This window comes from Pollicipes pollicipes, unplaced genomic scaffold (assembly GCF_011947565.3).
Source record: "Pollicipes pollicipes isolate AB1234 unplaced genomic scaffold, Ppol_2.1 Scaffold_3447;HRSCAF=4054_pilon_pilon_pilon, whole genome shotgun sequence".
NCBI lineage: Eukaryota > Metazoa > Arthropoda > Thecostraca > Pollicipedomorpha > Pollicipedidae > Pollicipes > Pollicipes pollicipes.
In genome coordinates this window covers 25,503,675-25,518,180 of record NW_023596297.1, presented here as the reverse complement: position 1 = coordinate 25,518,180, position 14,506 = coordinate 25,503,675, and the positions used below count along the sequence as shown (strand labels likewise).

Sequence of the window (14,506 nt, the reverse complement as noted above, 5' to 3'; positions counted from 1 at the left end):
CGTCAGCATTTATTGCGTTAAGGACTGCAAAACCAAAATAATAAAAAAACTTGTGGATATTTGGTGTGCCCCTCGTTGAGTGACGACGGCTAGAGATGGGTTTCGTTTTCTGCCCAGCTGCGCCAGACTGTACCCACGCGGTCGTCCCTGCCAACCGACCGCATATGTTGATCTCAATGTGCATGATGAATACACACCAGTGCAGCCACTGTCTCATTCATGCCATCGGTGCCATCGTCACCCGTGTTCCATGCAGTCGTGAACGGCAGCGTGTGAAGTGTCGGCACCCATGGCACAGTAGCGCGCTTCAGCTGTAACGGGCCTGTTGGCTTACCCCTCCCCCCACAGAGGTCTCGCTCAGGGGCTCTCCCCGATCCGGCGCCAGGCCGTCACCAACACGGCGCCCGAGCTCATTCTACTGGGCTCAAGCGGCGAGACAATGATGCTCGGGCGGCGCCCGGCTGTGACGCTCGGGAGGAGAAGGGGGGGGGGGGGGGGTCACTGGGGCTTTACGACGCATTCTGCTACTGAGGCTATATGACATCGCCTGCCTCTCACCCTGGCAGGAGGGGCGGGCACCGCGGGGAATCGAACCCCGTATCTCTTGATTCCCAGACGCGCAGTGGTTAACGCAAACGCGTTAACCACTACACTACCGGCACCCCCTGCGTGACGCTCGGGCGGCGCGGCTGACTGTGACTGTGACACTCGGGCAGCGCCCGTCTGTGACTGTGACGCTCGGGTGGTGCCCAGCCGTGGCTGTGACTGTGACGCTCGGGCAACGCGCGGCTGTGACTGCCACGCTCGGGCGGCGCCCGGCTGTGACTGTGACTGTGACGTTCGGGCAGTGTCCGTCTGTGACTGTGACGCTCGGGTGGTGCCCGGCCGTGACTGTGATAGTGACGCTCGGGCAACGCGCGGCTGTGACTGTGATAGTGACGCTCGGGCGGCGCCCGGCTGTGACTGTGATAGTGACGCTCGGGCAGTGCCCGGCTGTGACTGTGATAGTGACGTTCGGGCAGTGCCCGGCTGATCATCAGGTCAGATGACGAGAGTGAGTCCTGGCAGCACTGTCTTTGCATTTTCTAGACCGTCCCTGTCGGGATCACGCGCGTTGGTGATCACAATCACCGATCGATCACCGAACACGATCCCCAAATGCACCACCCGACCATGGCTCATCCTCGGAGTGGGCAACAAACTCGTTTCAATCTGGCCACAATGAGGCACATACTTTATTACATGCACCGACTCTTGATCCGAACGTCATCACACCTGATCTCACATTCGTCATCTGAACAGACGATACGAATACATACACACGCACACATTAAACAGGTGTATGTACAGCATTAGACAAGGAGCCATTCACTTCAGCAGCACGAGAGTTCCCGAGCCGCGCCACCCCTGCACTGGACCAGCGCGCTCGCACACTTCAACACACTTCATTCGCTTGGCCGCGGTCAGGGCCGCGCCCGTCCGAGAGCTACGCCCAGTAAGCGCGCCAGGTGCGAAGCGGGCCCGGCCGAGAGGGGATGTCATCCCGACCAGACCGTGACGTCACCAGACTGACAGACTAGACCGTGACGTCACCAGACTGGCACACCAGACCGTGACATCGGCAGACTGGCAGACCCAGCCAGCACGGCGGACACGACTCACAAGTACCGCGTCCCGAGACCATGAAGTCCGTTCTGCCGCTTGGACCAGGTCCGCGTCAGTCACTGGGTCTTTGTCCGCTTGGCCTTGTCTCCACTGAAACGAAAAAAGACAGTGATACATGCGCACTGCAGGGGCAAATAGCGTCCCTACATGACACAAAAGGCGGCCATTGAAAGCGGAACAACGCTAACCTCCACATCGAGCAACAGTCACTATTAAGGCAACAGAGCTTGCTTCGGGGCGCGCACGCAATGGAAATGGATGACATACATCGCGTCAGTTCCTTTCACCAGCCTGGTCGATGAGCTCACGGTTATCAATCAATCGGCGCCGATCCGGCAGCTTTGGCGCGTGAAGTCGGCACGGAGTCCATTCCGGGTTCCAATCATCGCGCCTCTACACCAGCTTGAGCTAACGAGAAAACTAAGGAGCGCGAGCCCGCACACGGCGTACCCTTGACTAGATTCGACCCGACGTCATTCCATCGACGCCATCGCGAAACGCGGCGTGCGTCAATCGCACTTTCCACGAGAGCTCGCCGGGCATGCACACAGGTAGGGGTGGGGGAAAGGGCAGGCCGAACGGGTCCGGCGTCCACTGGACGATCGCGCGGTGGTCGCAGAGATCGCCGACATCCACACAGGGAGGTGGGCGCAGGCGAGGACCCTCGGGCGTCCAGACAGAAGAGTGGGCGCAGGCGAGGACCCCCGGGCGTCCACACAGGGGATTGGGCGCAGGCGGGGACCCCCGGGCGTCCGGACAGGGGAGTGGGCTGCCGCCACCGGTGATCGACACGGGCGTGCCGTAATTGGGAGCGTCGGGCGTGCCGCGCGTCGCCCTGGGAGCCGCAGCGGCGGCCGACAATGCGCCGCAGCTGCGCGCCGCCGCCATCGCGTTCGGACATCAGACAGTGCATAACGAATGCATCGGCGCACCGACACGATGGCAATTGTACACAGGAGGCGCGGTCGGCCGCTGGCAGCGCCGTTTACGATGGCTCGTTGATTCGTCCCAGGCAATGGATACGGCCACTAGCGACGCTCGGGGCCTCGGCGGCCGCGTGGCGAATGACCCTCCGACATTACGGCGCGGGGCATGAAGACATCAGACCGGAACTGTGCAATCAGCGCCGTTTTCCACAGGACGCACGCACCGCCGTCACCGGTGGCGGTGAGCGGGGTGTGAGCGGCCGAGACGATAAGCGGTGCGAATGTGGGCTGTACGTGGCCAGGAACCAGCGGGCGGCAGCGAACGCGGCACGGTGAGCGTGCGACATTAGGAAAGAACGCCAGCGAGAAGCTGGTTGGGGAGCCAGCCGTTAACGTAGGCGGGAGAACGGTTTCGAGAGACACCGGCGCCCGCACCGGCATGCGACGCTGAAAGCGACTCAGACCGACCAGCGGCCGCACGAGGATAGCACGAGGATAGCACGGCCGCGCCCCCGTGCGAATCAGACCGTTCAGCGACCGCGCGTGAGGATAACACGGCTTCGCCCCCGCGCGGCTCCGGGCGGTCAGCGGGCGCGCGCGAGGATAGCGCGGCTGCGCCCCCGCACGGCTCAGGGCGGTCTGCAGGCGCATGTGAGGACACCACGGCTGCGCCTCCGCACGGCTCAGGGCGGTCTGCAGGCGCGCGCGAGGATAGCGCGGCTGCGCCCCCGCGCGGCTCAGGGCGGTCTGCAGGCGCACGTGAGGATAACACGGCTGCGCCCCAGCGCGGCTCCGGGCGGTCAGCGGGCGCACGTGAGGACAGCACGGCTGCACCCCCGCGCGGCTCAGACCGTTCAGCGGGTGCGTGCGAGGATAGCACGGCTGCGCCCCCGCGCGGCTCAGGGCGGTGCGGCACCCTCGCGAGCTCGGGCGGGGCAACGACGCCCCACGGGGCCGGCGGCGATACATGCCAACGTCCATACATAACGAATGTGACAGCGGACAAACACCACGCTCAGATGTATGAGATGCATGGGGCGGTCGGCCGCGACGACGCGCGGATGGCTGGACGGTGGGGGCGGCTCCTGTGGACCGCAGCCGGGCTCGCGCCGCTCGCAGCGCGGTCCCACGCCGCACTCGTCTGCCCCTGCGGTCTGCAGCGAGACAGCGACCGCTCTCGCTTCATGCATTGCGGGACGAACGAGGTTAGGACGGCATCGGCGGCGGGAGAGTAGCGAGCGTCTGACTGATGAAGCGGCACGGATAGAACGCCTTAAGAATTTGGAGCAATTTCTGGTGAACAAAGTTACCGGACTCACAAGTGAGAGCGATCCTAAATTTCTACAAAATGGCATGACAAGCGCTTAAAATGAACGCACGTTGCCACTTAAAATGAACGCACGTTGCCACTTAAAATGAACGGACGTTGCCGCTTAAAATGAACGCACGTTGCCACTTAAAATGAACGCACGTTGCCGCTTAAAATGAACGCACGTTGCCGCTTAAAATAAACGCACGTTACCATTTTATTCCCCGAAAACCTGCCATTTTTAGTCCGAAAACTTGCCATGTAGAACAGTAGCTCGTAATACATGACAACGTCCATTCTTCTTTCACCGATCAAACATGACATCACTTGAAAGAAAAGTCAGTCAGCCTATTCCTCAGGCTATACAAAATGGATTGCAAACACCGCGGAATGAAGAGGCACACGTGGAAACGTCTTTCAAACTAAACAAGTCCAAGACAAGTCCAAGAAAGGGCACTTATTGTCGCCCGTTCATGGGTGACGTCTTATAACATGAGGCGTCATGGAAAGAGTGAGCTTGAAAAGACGGCTTTGGTCTCCAGGAACTAGGCGATAGATAGTAACTCAGTCTCTCAGTAGTGGATAGCAGCTCAGACTACATTTTAAAAAATCGGTGCCACCGAAACTTATCTCAAACTTAATTTTTCATGACACGATGGGAAAACTGCCATCTCCCAACGCAGATTTTCATTCCCATCAAATGCAGAGCAGAGGTCTCGATGTTTGTGTGAGGAGGTCATCGGCTCACCCCACAGTGACGCTAAGCCACCAATACTGCGACGCCATGTTCACCGCCATGACCTTCGCGTGCCAGCCTCCTGAGGAGTTCACGATGGACATCAAAGCTTTTCAGACAGATCGTGGTGCAGAGAGCGAACGGCCGGCAATAAGAGACGTTCAAACTCTACTACCTTTTTGAAAACGACAGTGCCATGGCTAAAATTAGCTGATTCACGTACCGTTTTGTTGCGTAATGACATGAAGCGTTGTTAGCACCACACAGCTACTTATGAGCGAAATGCCGACCAAGCAGGGAGTGGGCTTTGATATGGCAACTTCGCTCGGTCCTGCGGCCAATGGGCTTACTGCCAGCTAGAAATGGGGTTCCTTTTGTTGGGATGAAGCGGGCCATTGGTGAGGGACAAGTGGTTTTTTATTTCAAGCGAACACTCGCTGTTTGTCTATCGTTCATACTTTGCACTGAGTCGAAACGACATCAACGTTACTCGACGATATACTGGCCGCGTTAAAGTTAGTTACATTTAATTACTGGTCTACCTGCAAGCCAACAGCGTTAAGATACGGACCGTGTCAAACGCTTTCAGGAAATCACCGCCACTTTCATTACAAACAATCGCGGAACAGCGCTAGCGAGCCCTATAGTTTTCACTCGACGTGGCACGGCTGTTTTTCTAAGGTTTTAGCAAGTCAGGCCAGCGAGCGTGCATTCACTTCAAGGCTTCCCTTTAATTGAAACTGCCTCTAGGTGTTTGCTGCGTTAGGTGGCCACGACAGTCCGCCCGTCTTTAAAGGTCTCCCTCTCAGGTGTCACGGCCAGCAACGAGGACGTCCACCGCCGGCGAGGTGCCGCGTAACAGACGCCGCCTCTCAGCCCCGCAGAAACCTTCCCTTATCCGGCCGCGTGCGCGTGGAATGACTTGCTCGATGCCATCACTGGGACACGGGTCGCGCGGCCTCATTGCGTGCTGTGCGGCAAGCAAATCAATGAGATTCGGGCACCAAAGCTATGCCAAAGCAGAACAATCTGTAATCTTGAGATGCTTGCTGTTGAATGTGTCTTTTTATCGTGCTGCTATCAATGACGTCACTTTGAGTGTGCTCCAACACCTGACTGGGTTCGTGATAACCAATGCATGGATGGATTTGAAATAAATTAATATGAATACAACCAGAGCTGCGCCACCTAGGAGAGGGGGGCACGTTTCCCTCCATTGTTGAATACGAGGGGAAAACTTTCTTATCCCTATCCTAACACTTTTCTTTCAGGATGAAAGATGTTCTTCGTACATACTTCCACTACTAGCCCCATATTCTTAACTTTCCTACCATACTTAAGTTCCCTCACCTTCATAGGTCTGCATTGCTACAGTGCGATGCTACAGACTACAAACTCAAAACACCGCTGAGCGATATTTTGCCTATACTAACCGAGCACGTCCAGCGTCTTCCCTGCATTTCAAGCCGGATTACGACGTGATTAGATCAATGTGGAACTACCACCTATAGATGTTAGACATTCCTTATACAGTAAGGTGAAAACTGATGTCGACTCGTAGCATACGTATTACAATGCGATATCCATAACTCCCCAGGTACGACTGCTATTTCTGTACGCTCTCCGTCAATGACCATCACTTGCTATCACCACTTTCAACGTCGTGCTTTCGCAGCAACTTCAAAACGCAAATAGCCACGGCCTAGCAGTTGCGGGTTACTTTAAACTTTAACGTGCCGCGGTGCTCGGCAAGGTCCGCCCCACCCGCTGACGTCACGTGACCTTGAGCGCGGCCGCTCCCACCGGCCGCTGGTTATCCCAGTCAAGAGCGCAGAGCCCCTAAAGCGCCGTGAACCCACCCGGCCACGGGTGGGCGGATCGGAAGGCAAGCGTTCTAAGCAACTGAGCTATTGGGAAAGACAACGAAGTCATAAATCAAACTTCGATCAGATTTGATTGCTATACATCAAGTGGCACGCCTTAGCAGCTAGAGCAAATGAAGTCCTGAAAACAACAACACGTTGTCAGCGAATATAACCTACCAACCGTTCACTGATATGAACACTGTCCGAACCATAGGCACCTTAATAATGAACCGAGAACCGACCTACGCCACTTTTCGCAACTACCCCCGGATACAACGCGCTTTATCCCCAGACGCGAGACTGGACTGTAAAAACTGCATAAAATACATCCAACCATAACCAATATTCACCCGAAATATACGTGTCTTTCAAACAGCTTGGCCAGTCACCAAAGCATGAGGCACTCTAAATTCCTCTTTTCGTCGATTTAAATATTTTGCTTTACCAGCCAAAAGACCGACAAATTTCAAGCACCATAAGTCCTTGAGCGGAAAATAACCGACCTTCGCTACACGAGGACGAAAAAAGTCGAGGATATCAAGGCACCCTTGGGACATGCTTATAAACACACTCGAAATTTCCACGAAGCTCAAGTCTGTTTGCTGATCTGTTTGCAGCCTTTTGCCTTTTAGCCCGTGTGCAAATCAAACAGCGGGACGCCCGACGCTGTAATTCTGACAAGGTGCAGGTGCGCACGGCATGGCCTACTATGGCAAATTTCGTGCCGATGCCGTCAGCTGACAGCGCATGGCTCGTGTCGCTAAGAGCGTTTCTAGCCCGCTACAACTTGCATGAGTGGCCTGAAAACGCAAAGCGTACCAAAACCGGTGCGCAGCTGCTCCAAGCACTGGCTACATCTCAGAAACTGCGGGTCGAAGCAACGCAAAATTATCGCTTCTTGAGAGGGAAATTATAGAGAAATTGCGAGGCGTCACGTATGCGATTTTACGGGCCACGTGGCTACACACAGGACCAATCAAGATAGAAATTGTTTGTTTTCGGTGCTTTTAATTTGTATCATGTTATCAGCATGCCATCCTTCGTGTGTGTAAGTCTGCCTCTGTGAAGTCCATGTCATAATCCGTGGGACATCCTACTTTGAGCATGAGAGATGAAGGGCATGGGAAGGACGGCCAGCGCCCGCTGGCCTATTTCCGTCGAAGCTGTTAGCGATTCACCTCATGGTGCCAAGCAGGAAAATTATGCAGACAATTCCCTCTAAGATAACGAAGGATTAAACCGCCACGAGGCGTCAAGCGGGTGATACAAGGCGGCATTTTTCAAAGAATAATGCGGCAAAATAGGAAAATCTAACAGTCACGCAAAAATCATACTAGAATGGCATGAATGAGGTCCAATTAGGATACATGGATGGGAGAAAATGGAGAAATAAGGACAACGGAAACTAAAAAAACACGGCTGTTGCGCCACCAAATATAGACAATAACAATATTGTCATTACTAATTTAAGACGAAAAGTACTATATTTTCGAAACAGTCGCCCGCCGAAGTGGGCGGTCACTTGGTCTATATACCTAACTGATGTGGGCGTGCCTGTCTGCCTGTCTTACCTGTTTCATTCTCGTCTTTCGCCCCTTGGTCCGTGTGCAGGTCAAACAGCGGCTCGCTCGAAGCTTTGACACGCGAATATTTGACAGTTTGGCTTTTGACATGGAAGTTTTGATGCCTGACCCATGGCAATACTTTACGGCGTACCTTGCTTAATACTTTGCTTATGCACACGGAATTCCTTTGACAAGCTGTAGGAGCGCGGTGCGGTCAGCGTACAGCGCGTGGCTCGTGTTGCAAACTGTGTTTCCAACCAATTGGTTTTACATTGGTGACCTAAACACGTGATCCGCGCCAAAGCGGGCGGACAGCTGTTCGGAACTGTGCCCACATTCCGGCAACCGCAGACCGGAGCGACGCCAAATCGGCACGTCTCGTTAAGGAAGTGCAAGGGGCATCGCGAATTACATCGTTTCATGTGTGGGATTACAGCTGCCACGTGGGGCACGCACGCGGGCAGCGCAGATAGACCTGCCCGTTCCCAAAAGGTTTTTTTTTCACGTCACGACACATGTCAGCAGTCAGGGCCAACGGAGGCCTGAATCCAGCTTCAAAACGTCGACCAACGTACCAGCTGCCAACTGTGTGGCCATCACGTATTGGCTGAATGTACGGCTGTGCAATGAATCGCCGGGACATTTGGGACTGTCGGCACACTGTCGTCGAAACTGTGCCCACGGCAGTGGCGAACTTTATATTACCGTGTGCACCAAGTTATTACCCGCATTTACCGCCCGATTATTCGTCGCCGACACTATTCCGTTCACACATCAACTAGAGCATCACCGTGTCATCATCATTTACATCACCGTATGCACCGAGTCATAACCTGCATTCTCCATCCGTTTATGAGTCATTTACACTATTCCGTGGAAACATTTACGAAGCCTGCCAAGGCAAAGCACGAAGGCCTTGAAGTTTGGTGCACACTCTTGTTACACGCAGTCTGCACATGTATTGTGAAGTTTATGTCTGTGTGTGCGTTTGTTCCTCTTTGTGTCTGCGTCTGCAAAAGGGCTCTCGGCGTTCTCAGCGTTCTGAGATAAGACACAGGCGGTAACCAGGCCACGAAACGTTTCGGGCACATAAGAAACAAGCAACTTTTTATGTCATCATAGAGTACGATTTATACGATCACGTGAGAGTTATGGAGGTAAACTACCAGGCGACAAAGTGCCAAATGAATTATTGAAAAGGGGCAGTAGCAACGTATTTCGTCTACAACTACCACTTCGCTAATTTTAAATTATCCCTTACAGTTAACCTTTCAGGTTGGGTCAGCCCCATTGCTATCCAGTTGTTCTGCCTCATCGTGTTTTAATACGTCGGTCGCATCTCCAACTGGTTACCTGGCCCAGCCAATAACAGCCAGCCGTGGTCAGCTGACCTAGCTCGGTCACTGACAGCTGTGGGCCGCTAACCTGAATGCTCCTCGTCCGGTCACCCATAGACGATAATTAAAGCCGGCCATTAATCACAAAGACGACCGTCTTTATATATATATATATATATATATATATATATATGCCCAAATATAAATGCATGTCTACATTGTTGTTCATACAAGTATAGATATTTACATATAGTTATGCATTCATATTGTCATGCAGTGAGTCTTAGTTGTCTGTGCGCGGTGGCCGGTGACCTCCAAACGCACCGCTCTGGATAACGCACTCGCTGTCAGTCATCACCAGTCAGCCCCACAGCTGCTGCGGCCAGGATAGTCAGCACTGATACTCAGTGACAGTCAGGCCGGTCTGTCGGGCGGCCGTCACGCCCCCGGGCATCCACCTCCGTCCCGCCGCCCGACCGGCCGGGGGCGTCCAGCCGCCGTGCCCTAAGTGGGGCGGCGGCGCCGACCAAGCCGGCGGCGCCGCCGCGCACGCCCAGCGACTGCAAACGCCGACCTAATGGGCGGGCGGCCGGCCGTCCAGCTCGGGCGCGGCTCTCGGCTGATTGTGAGCGATGTCCCCGCAGGATCTCCACGAGGGCGGCAGCCGGGCCGGTGCCGGCCAGGTGCCGGCCGGCCGCCGGGCCGCGTGACGTCATCACAGCGGCCGTGGGTGGGAAGGTCCGGCGACGCAGCCCCCCTCCCCACCCCACCCCTAAACTCGGACAAAACGGTTTAAGAGCTGCGCGCCCGGCATGTCGCAGACTCTGCGGCCACGGCGCTGTTGCGCCCACGGCTCTACGGGGCTGGTGGACGCAATGGCACCGACATCAGGCGAGAATTCAGCACCTGTCTGGTATCCTCAAATCACCCTATGCATCACATGTGTTCATAGACAATCACACATGATACCGCGCCGAAGAGCGGAGCCTGCAGGCGGCACATCCAAGGCATCCCGACCCAAACTCACCCGTCCTCGCCGGCCGACTTGCGTTTGGCGATGATGGCCGATATTTTCTGCCACTCGCGGTCCAGCTCGGCCTTCTCGTTCTTCTCCTTGGGGATGCGGCGCGTCTTGCGGCCGTCGGCCATCTTGACGCCGTACTGGAAGGCCGCCTTGGGTAGCGCCTCCTTCTGGTTCATGTAGTTGCTGTACTCCTCCTGCGTGTCGAAGTCCCAGCGCCCGATCGGGCCCTTCTTGTTGCCCTGCCGACGCCACCGACGCGTCAAGCGCCTCCGTTGCCGTGCGACAAACGCTTACTCCACACCGGCGCAACACAAGACGACTGCAATCCCGTGTGGATGTCGAGGCCGGTTCGGCCATTCCAACGTAAATACACCGGGACAGATTCTCACGCACGGTGTTTATACAAAACAGCTTCCTGTGAGGTTTTCCAATAGGCTTGTGTCATGCACAGTGCTTCGCAAAGGGGGCCAACATTTTTTAGTTAGCAAAGCACACTTAACTATACGTGTGTTATCCTCACGAAAGCTATTAAAAATAGAACGAGAACGTTGGACCATGCACAACGACAACGTTTGGAAGTATGGAGGCCGGTTTCAGGTGCTAAAGCCTCCACTGCTTCAACCTGGTGCCAGCGCGTGCCTTCATTAGAATGCTGCCCGCTATGCTAAGCAAACGAAGTTTCGCTGATTGCTCTCGCTCCGAGCACTTAGGATATCTCAGCTAGGCTCGTCTTGGTTGGCACATGAACACCAGACGCGCCCATCACGGCCGATCTTCCGTTGACGAGATGGTGTTCCGTGACCTTAAAGGCCTTGAACGCATCGTTCAACCTTTTGCTGGACAGTGCCGCGGTAAGCAGCGGTTGATGCCGCCCGAAGCTGGCTGAGCCTATCACACATGAGCGTTATCATCTGAACCAAAGCCCGTCGGAGCAAGATAAACATACCGCTGCAGACGCTGAACGATATTTAATGTCCCCCCCCCCCTTGGAGCAAGCGCGGAGGCGACGACCAGTTAGGACATGATGCCCCGGATCAAGGTGTAGTATCCGGGGTTTTCCTTCACTGTCGAGCCAACCATGCTGATACAGAACATGAAGCTGCTTGTTGACCTGAACCACATGCTAACATGGAGGACCACTCTAAGCTTTCATCCTACCTCACGACGCAGGTTACCGCCTACAGCATCTTTCATTGATAAACTAGGGGGCGGCAGTCAAATTGATCCAGTTGACCTAACCTGAATACCGTGAGGTTTCGTAGGGCTTCATTGAGTTACTTCAGCCACTGTAGCTTACAATCCGACCCACCTCACTTTTATACACACAGGCTCATATTGACAGGCACATGGAAACCCATTTCGGTGCATGAAAAATCTACCCTGAGACCCCACCATGTTTCTTGAAGGTAACACATTAAGTTCCTCCCCTGTGCAGTACTGGCAGCAGTGACACCACTTCTGCCCATATGACGCTCAAAATCACATTTAGTGTCGGGTAATATCGGACAATTTTCCCTGCAGCTAACACCAAGTTCACACCAAGGAGAATGAAGCGCTCGAAGTCAGCGGTTTTGGTGCAAGGCGATTGCATGTGAAAACGGTCAAAATATCAACTCGGTAGATATTTATGCATGTTGCTTTGCACACGCGACGAACGCCAGAACTGCTGTCTCCGCCTACTGGAACTAGCACTATCTTTTTGAAGCGCCCTTGAGTGTCCCGACAAACCTAGCACTGACCAAACATAAACCAAAACTTGATCACTTTCAGTCACACGACCATCCCACCACGAAAGCCACGCTGTCCCTATGCCGACTGACACAACACGACCGCCCACTGAGAAACAGAGGTGAGAGAACCCAGTCATCAGGGGACCATGTGCAGTCGATCTCAACCAGGGATAAGATCACTAAAGCTATTTCGAGCGCACAGAGAGACGAAGCCAGTATGACCGCGCCCACACAGGCCATGGAGACAACCAGCTGCGCACCAAACCCCACCTACTCTCGTTCATGGCCAATAAACAGGCTCAGACACACAGGCCTGCAACAAATCGCCGACAGATAGCCTGCATCTGAATAGCTGCTGCCCGGAAGTGAGAACATTCAAGGCATTTTCAAGCGCCTCCATTTCGACGCCGCCGTGGGGAGCGCGCGCGCCACGAGCACCGCGCCGGCCGGCGACCGACCCGCCCTGGCCAGACGAGCGGCCGCTGCTCACCATGTCCATCTTGGAGTAGTCGGCCTCGTCGTCCGAGTCGTCTATGGCGTCGGCCATCTCCTCCAGGCCCGGGTAGCACTCGGCGTAGCCGTTCAGCGCCGTGCCCATGTCCTTACTGCAGCATGGGGGGGGGGGGGGGGAGGGGCGTCAGGGCCCGGCCGCCCGGCCCCATCGGCCGGCGGTCCGCACCAGGCCGGGTCACGGCCCCCGGCGGGCGGGCGGCCACCCGGCCAGCGCCGTCTTGAAAGCTGGGCCCCATGACCCCGAGCGAGACGGCGGTGGCCACGTGCAATCACGGCAGAGTGCCGCACACCGGCTGGTAAGAGCATTGCGATCGCCGCGCGACACCTGATCGGAGCATTAGCTGATCGTACCGCACAGTTCGCAGCCACATTAGCTGCCTACTTGTCGCAGTCGACCGGTGCCATTATCCCCGTGCCTCCCAACATAAACAGCGCATGGCCTACGCGTTACAGCACGCTTCGCTGCGAACGACGACGCGCATTGGGAGACCTCGGTCGGCCCGCTGACCGTGCTGTGGCCATGTCCCAGCCGTAACGGGTCACAGACGGCCGTGACGCCGCTCGCCTGCTGTGACGGGCCGAGAGGAGTGTGACGCTCACCTGCGCTTGCTGGCAGCGGCGGCGGCGTCCACGCTCAGCCAGTTCGACTCGCGGCCCTTCTCCCGCTCGAACCTGTCGCAAGCCAAGGGGCCATTCACAGCCAGAAGGCATAACGCACGGCAATGGCACGACATGAACACGATACATTACGGTTTTGTCGAAGGATTGAAACGGGGCAGCAGTATCACGGACGGACGGAACAATTATTTGGACCAGCGTCCTTGTTTATTGTGTTAGCATGTACACAACATTTCGGTCATTCGACTCCACGGCCGTCGTCAGGCGTTATGGAGTCCTGAGAAGGACTGAATGATACGTGACTTTCAGCCATGTATGTGCCACAACCATGATCATTTTCCTGGAATGGCCGGGATTCGAACCACGGTCCTCTTGATTGCGATACCAGTGCTTTGCCAACAGCTCAATTTATATAGCACTGGGCTTACAATCAAGAAGACCCAGGTTAGAACTCCAGCAACTCCGAGGGGAGAATTCGGATTGTGACATATGCGTACGTGATAGCCAAGCATTATCCCGCTTTTTCAGAACTCACACCTGGCGACGGCCCGAGAATTAATTGGTACACACGTTGTGTACATACATCAGACGGGACGACAGTCTGAACAATTATTCCATTCGTGACAACAAATTACCTCGGGGAAGTTTGGGCTCAGAACGCAGATTCGCGCGTTTTAGAAGATCCTCACGCATATAATGGATTAAACCAAAGTGAAATTGGAGGAACGGGTCAAAATGGACGAGACTAAAGAAATGTGTCTTGGCACAATACCAACACCACAACGCTCAGAGTGTTACAATGATGCATACCCACGCAAAATACTCAACCCAAACTGAGAGCCCATCAGTTCAGCTTGACATTCACATTGTCATCTACCGCCAGGATGCATCCCAAGAAGGCCGGCACCCCAGGAGCCACTCCCTTACTCCGGTGCCATCGGCCTGAAGATGTCTCATCGTGCACCAGAGCGGTGACGCGGTGGAGCGCGACTGCAGCGGGGGGGGGGGGGGGGGCACGGAGGAACGAAAGGTGATGAGATCGTGCTCCGGGAAGCAACCGCAAGTCGCAAAGCACGTGGATACCATCAGCCACGTAAACAAACCGCGCCATGCGCCAGACCACGTGACCAGAAAACCCTATGTCCAACATCGCGCTCCGCGGTGGTTGATACAGTTTAAGAGCGGGACAGGCTGTACGGTCAAAACCGAGTCCAGAAC

At 55.3% G+C, this 14,506-nt stretch overlaps 1 protein-coding gene across 1 annotated transcript in view; it reads right to left on the bottom strand.

Moving 5' to 3' along the window:
* Positions 1–1,218: 1,218 nt before the first annotated feature.
* LOC119092076 (protein Red) overlaps positions 1,219–14,506 on the bottom strand; it is a 22,478-nt gene continuing 9,190 nt past the window's right edge. Inside the window, exons 12-15 of the mRNA XM_037215042.1 lie at positions 13,271–13,342; positions 12,648–12,762; positions 10,431–10,666; positions 1,219–1,755 (exon numbers count right to left, since the gene is read on the bottom strand). Coding sequence (XP_037070937.1) covers positions 1,722–1,755; positions 10,431–10,666; positions 12,648–12,762; positions 13,271–13,342 — 457 coding nt within the window. The 3' untranslated portion in view covers positions 1,219–1,721. The remainder of the gene's footprint in view (positions 1,756–10,430; positions 10,667–12,647; positions 12,763–13,270; positions 13,343–14,506) is intronic.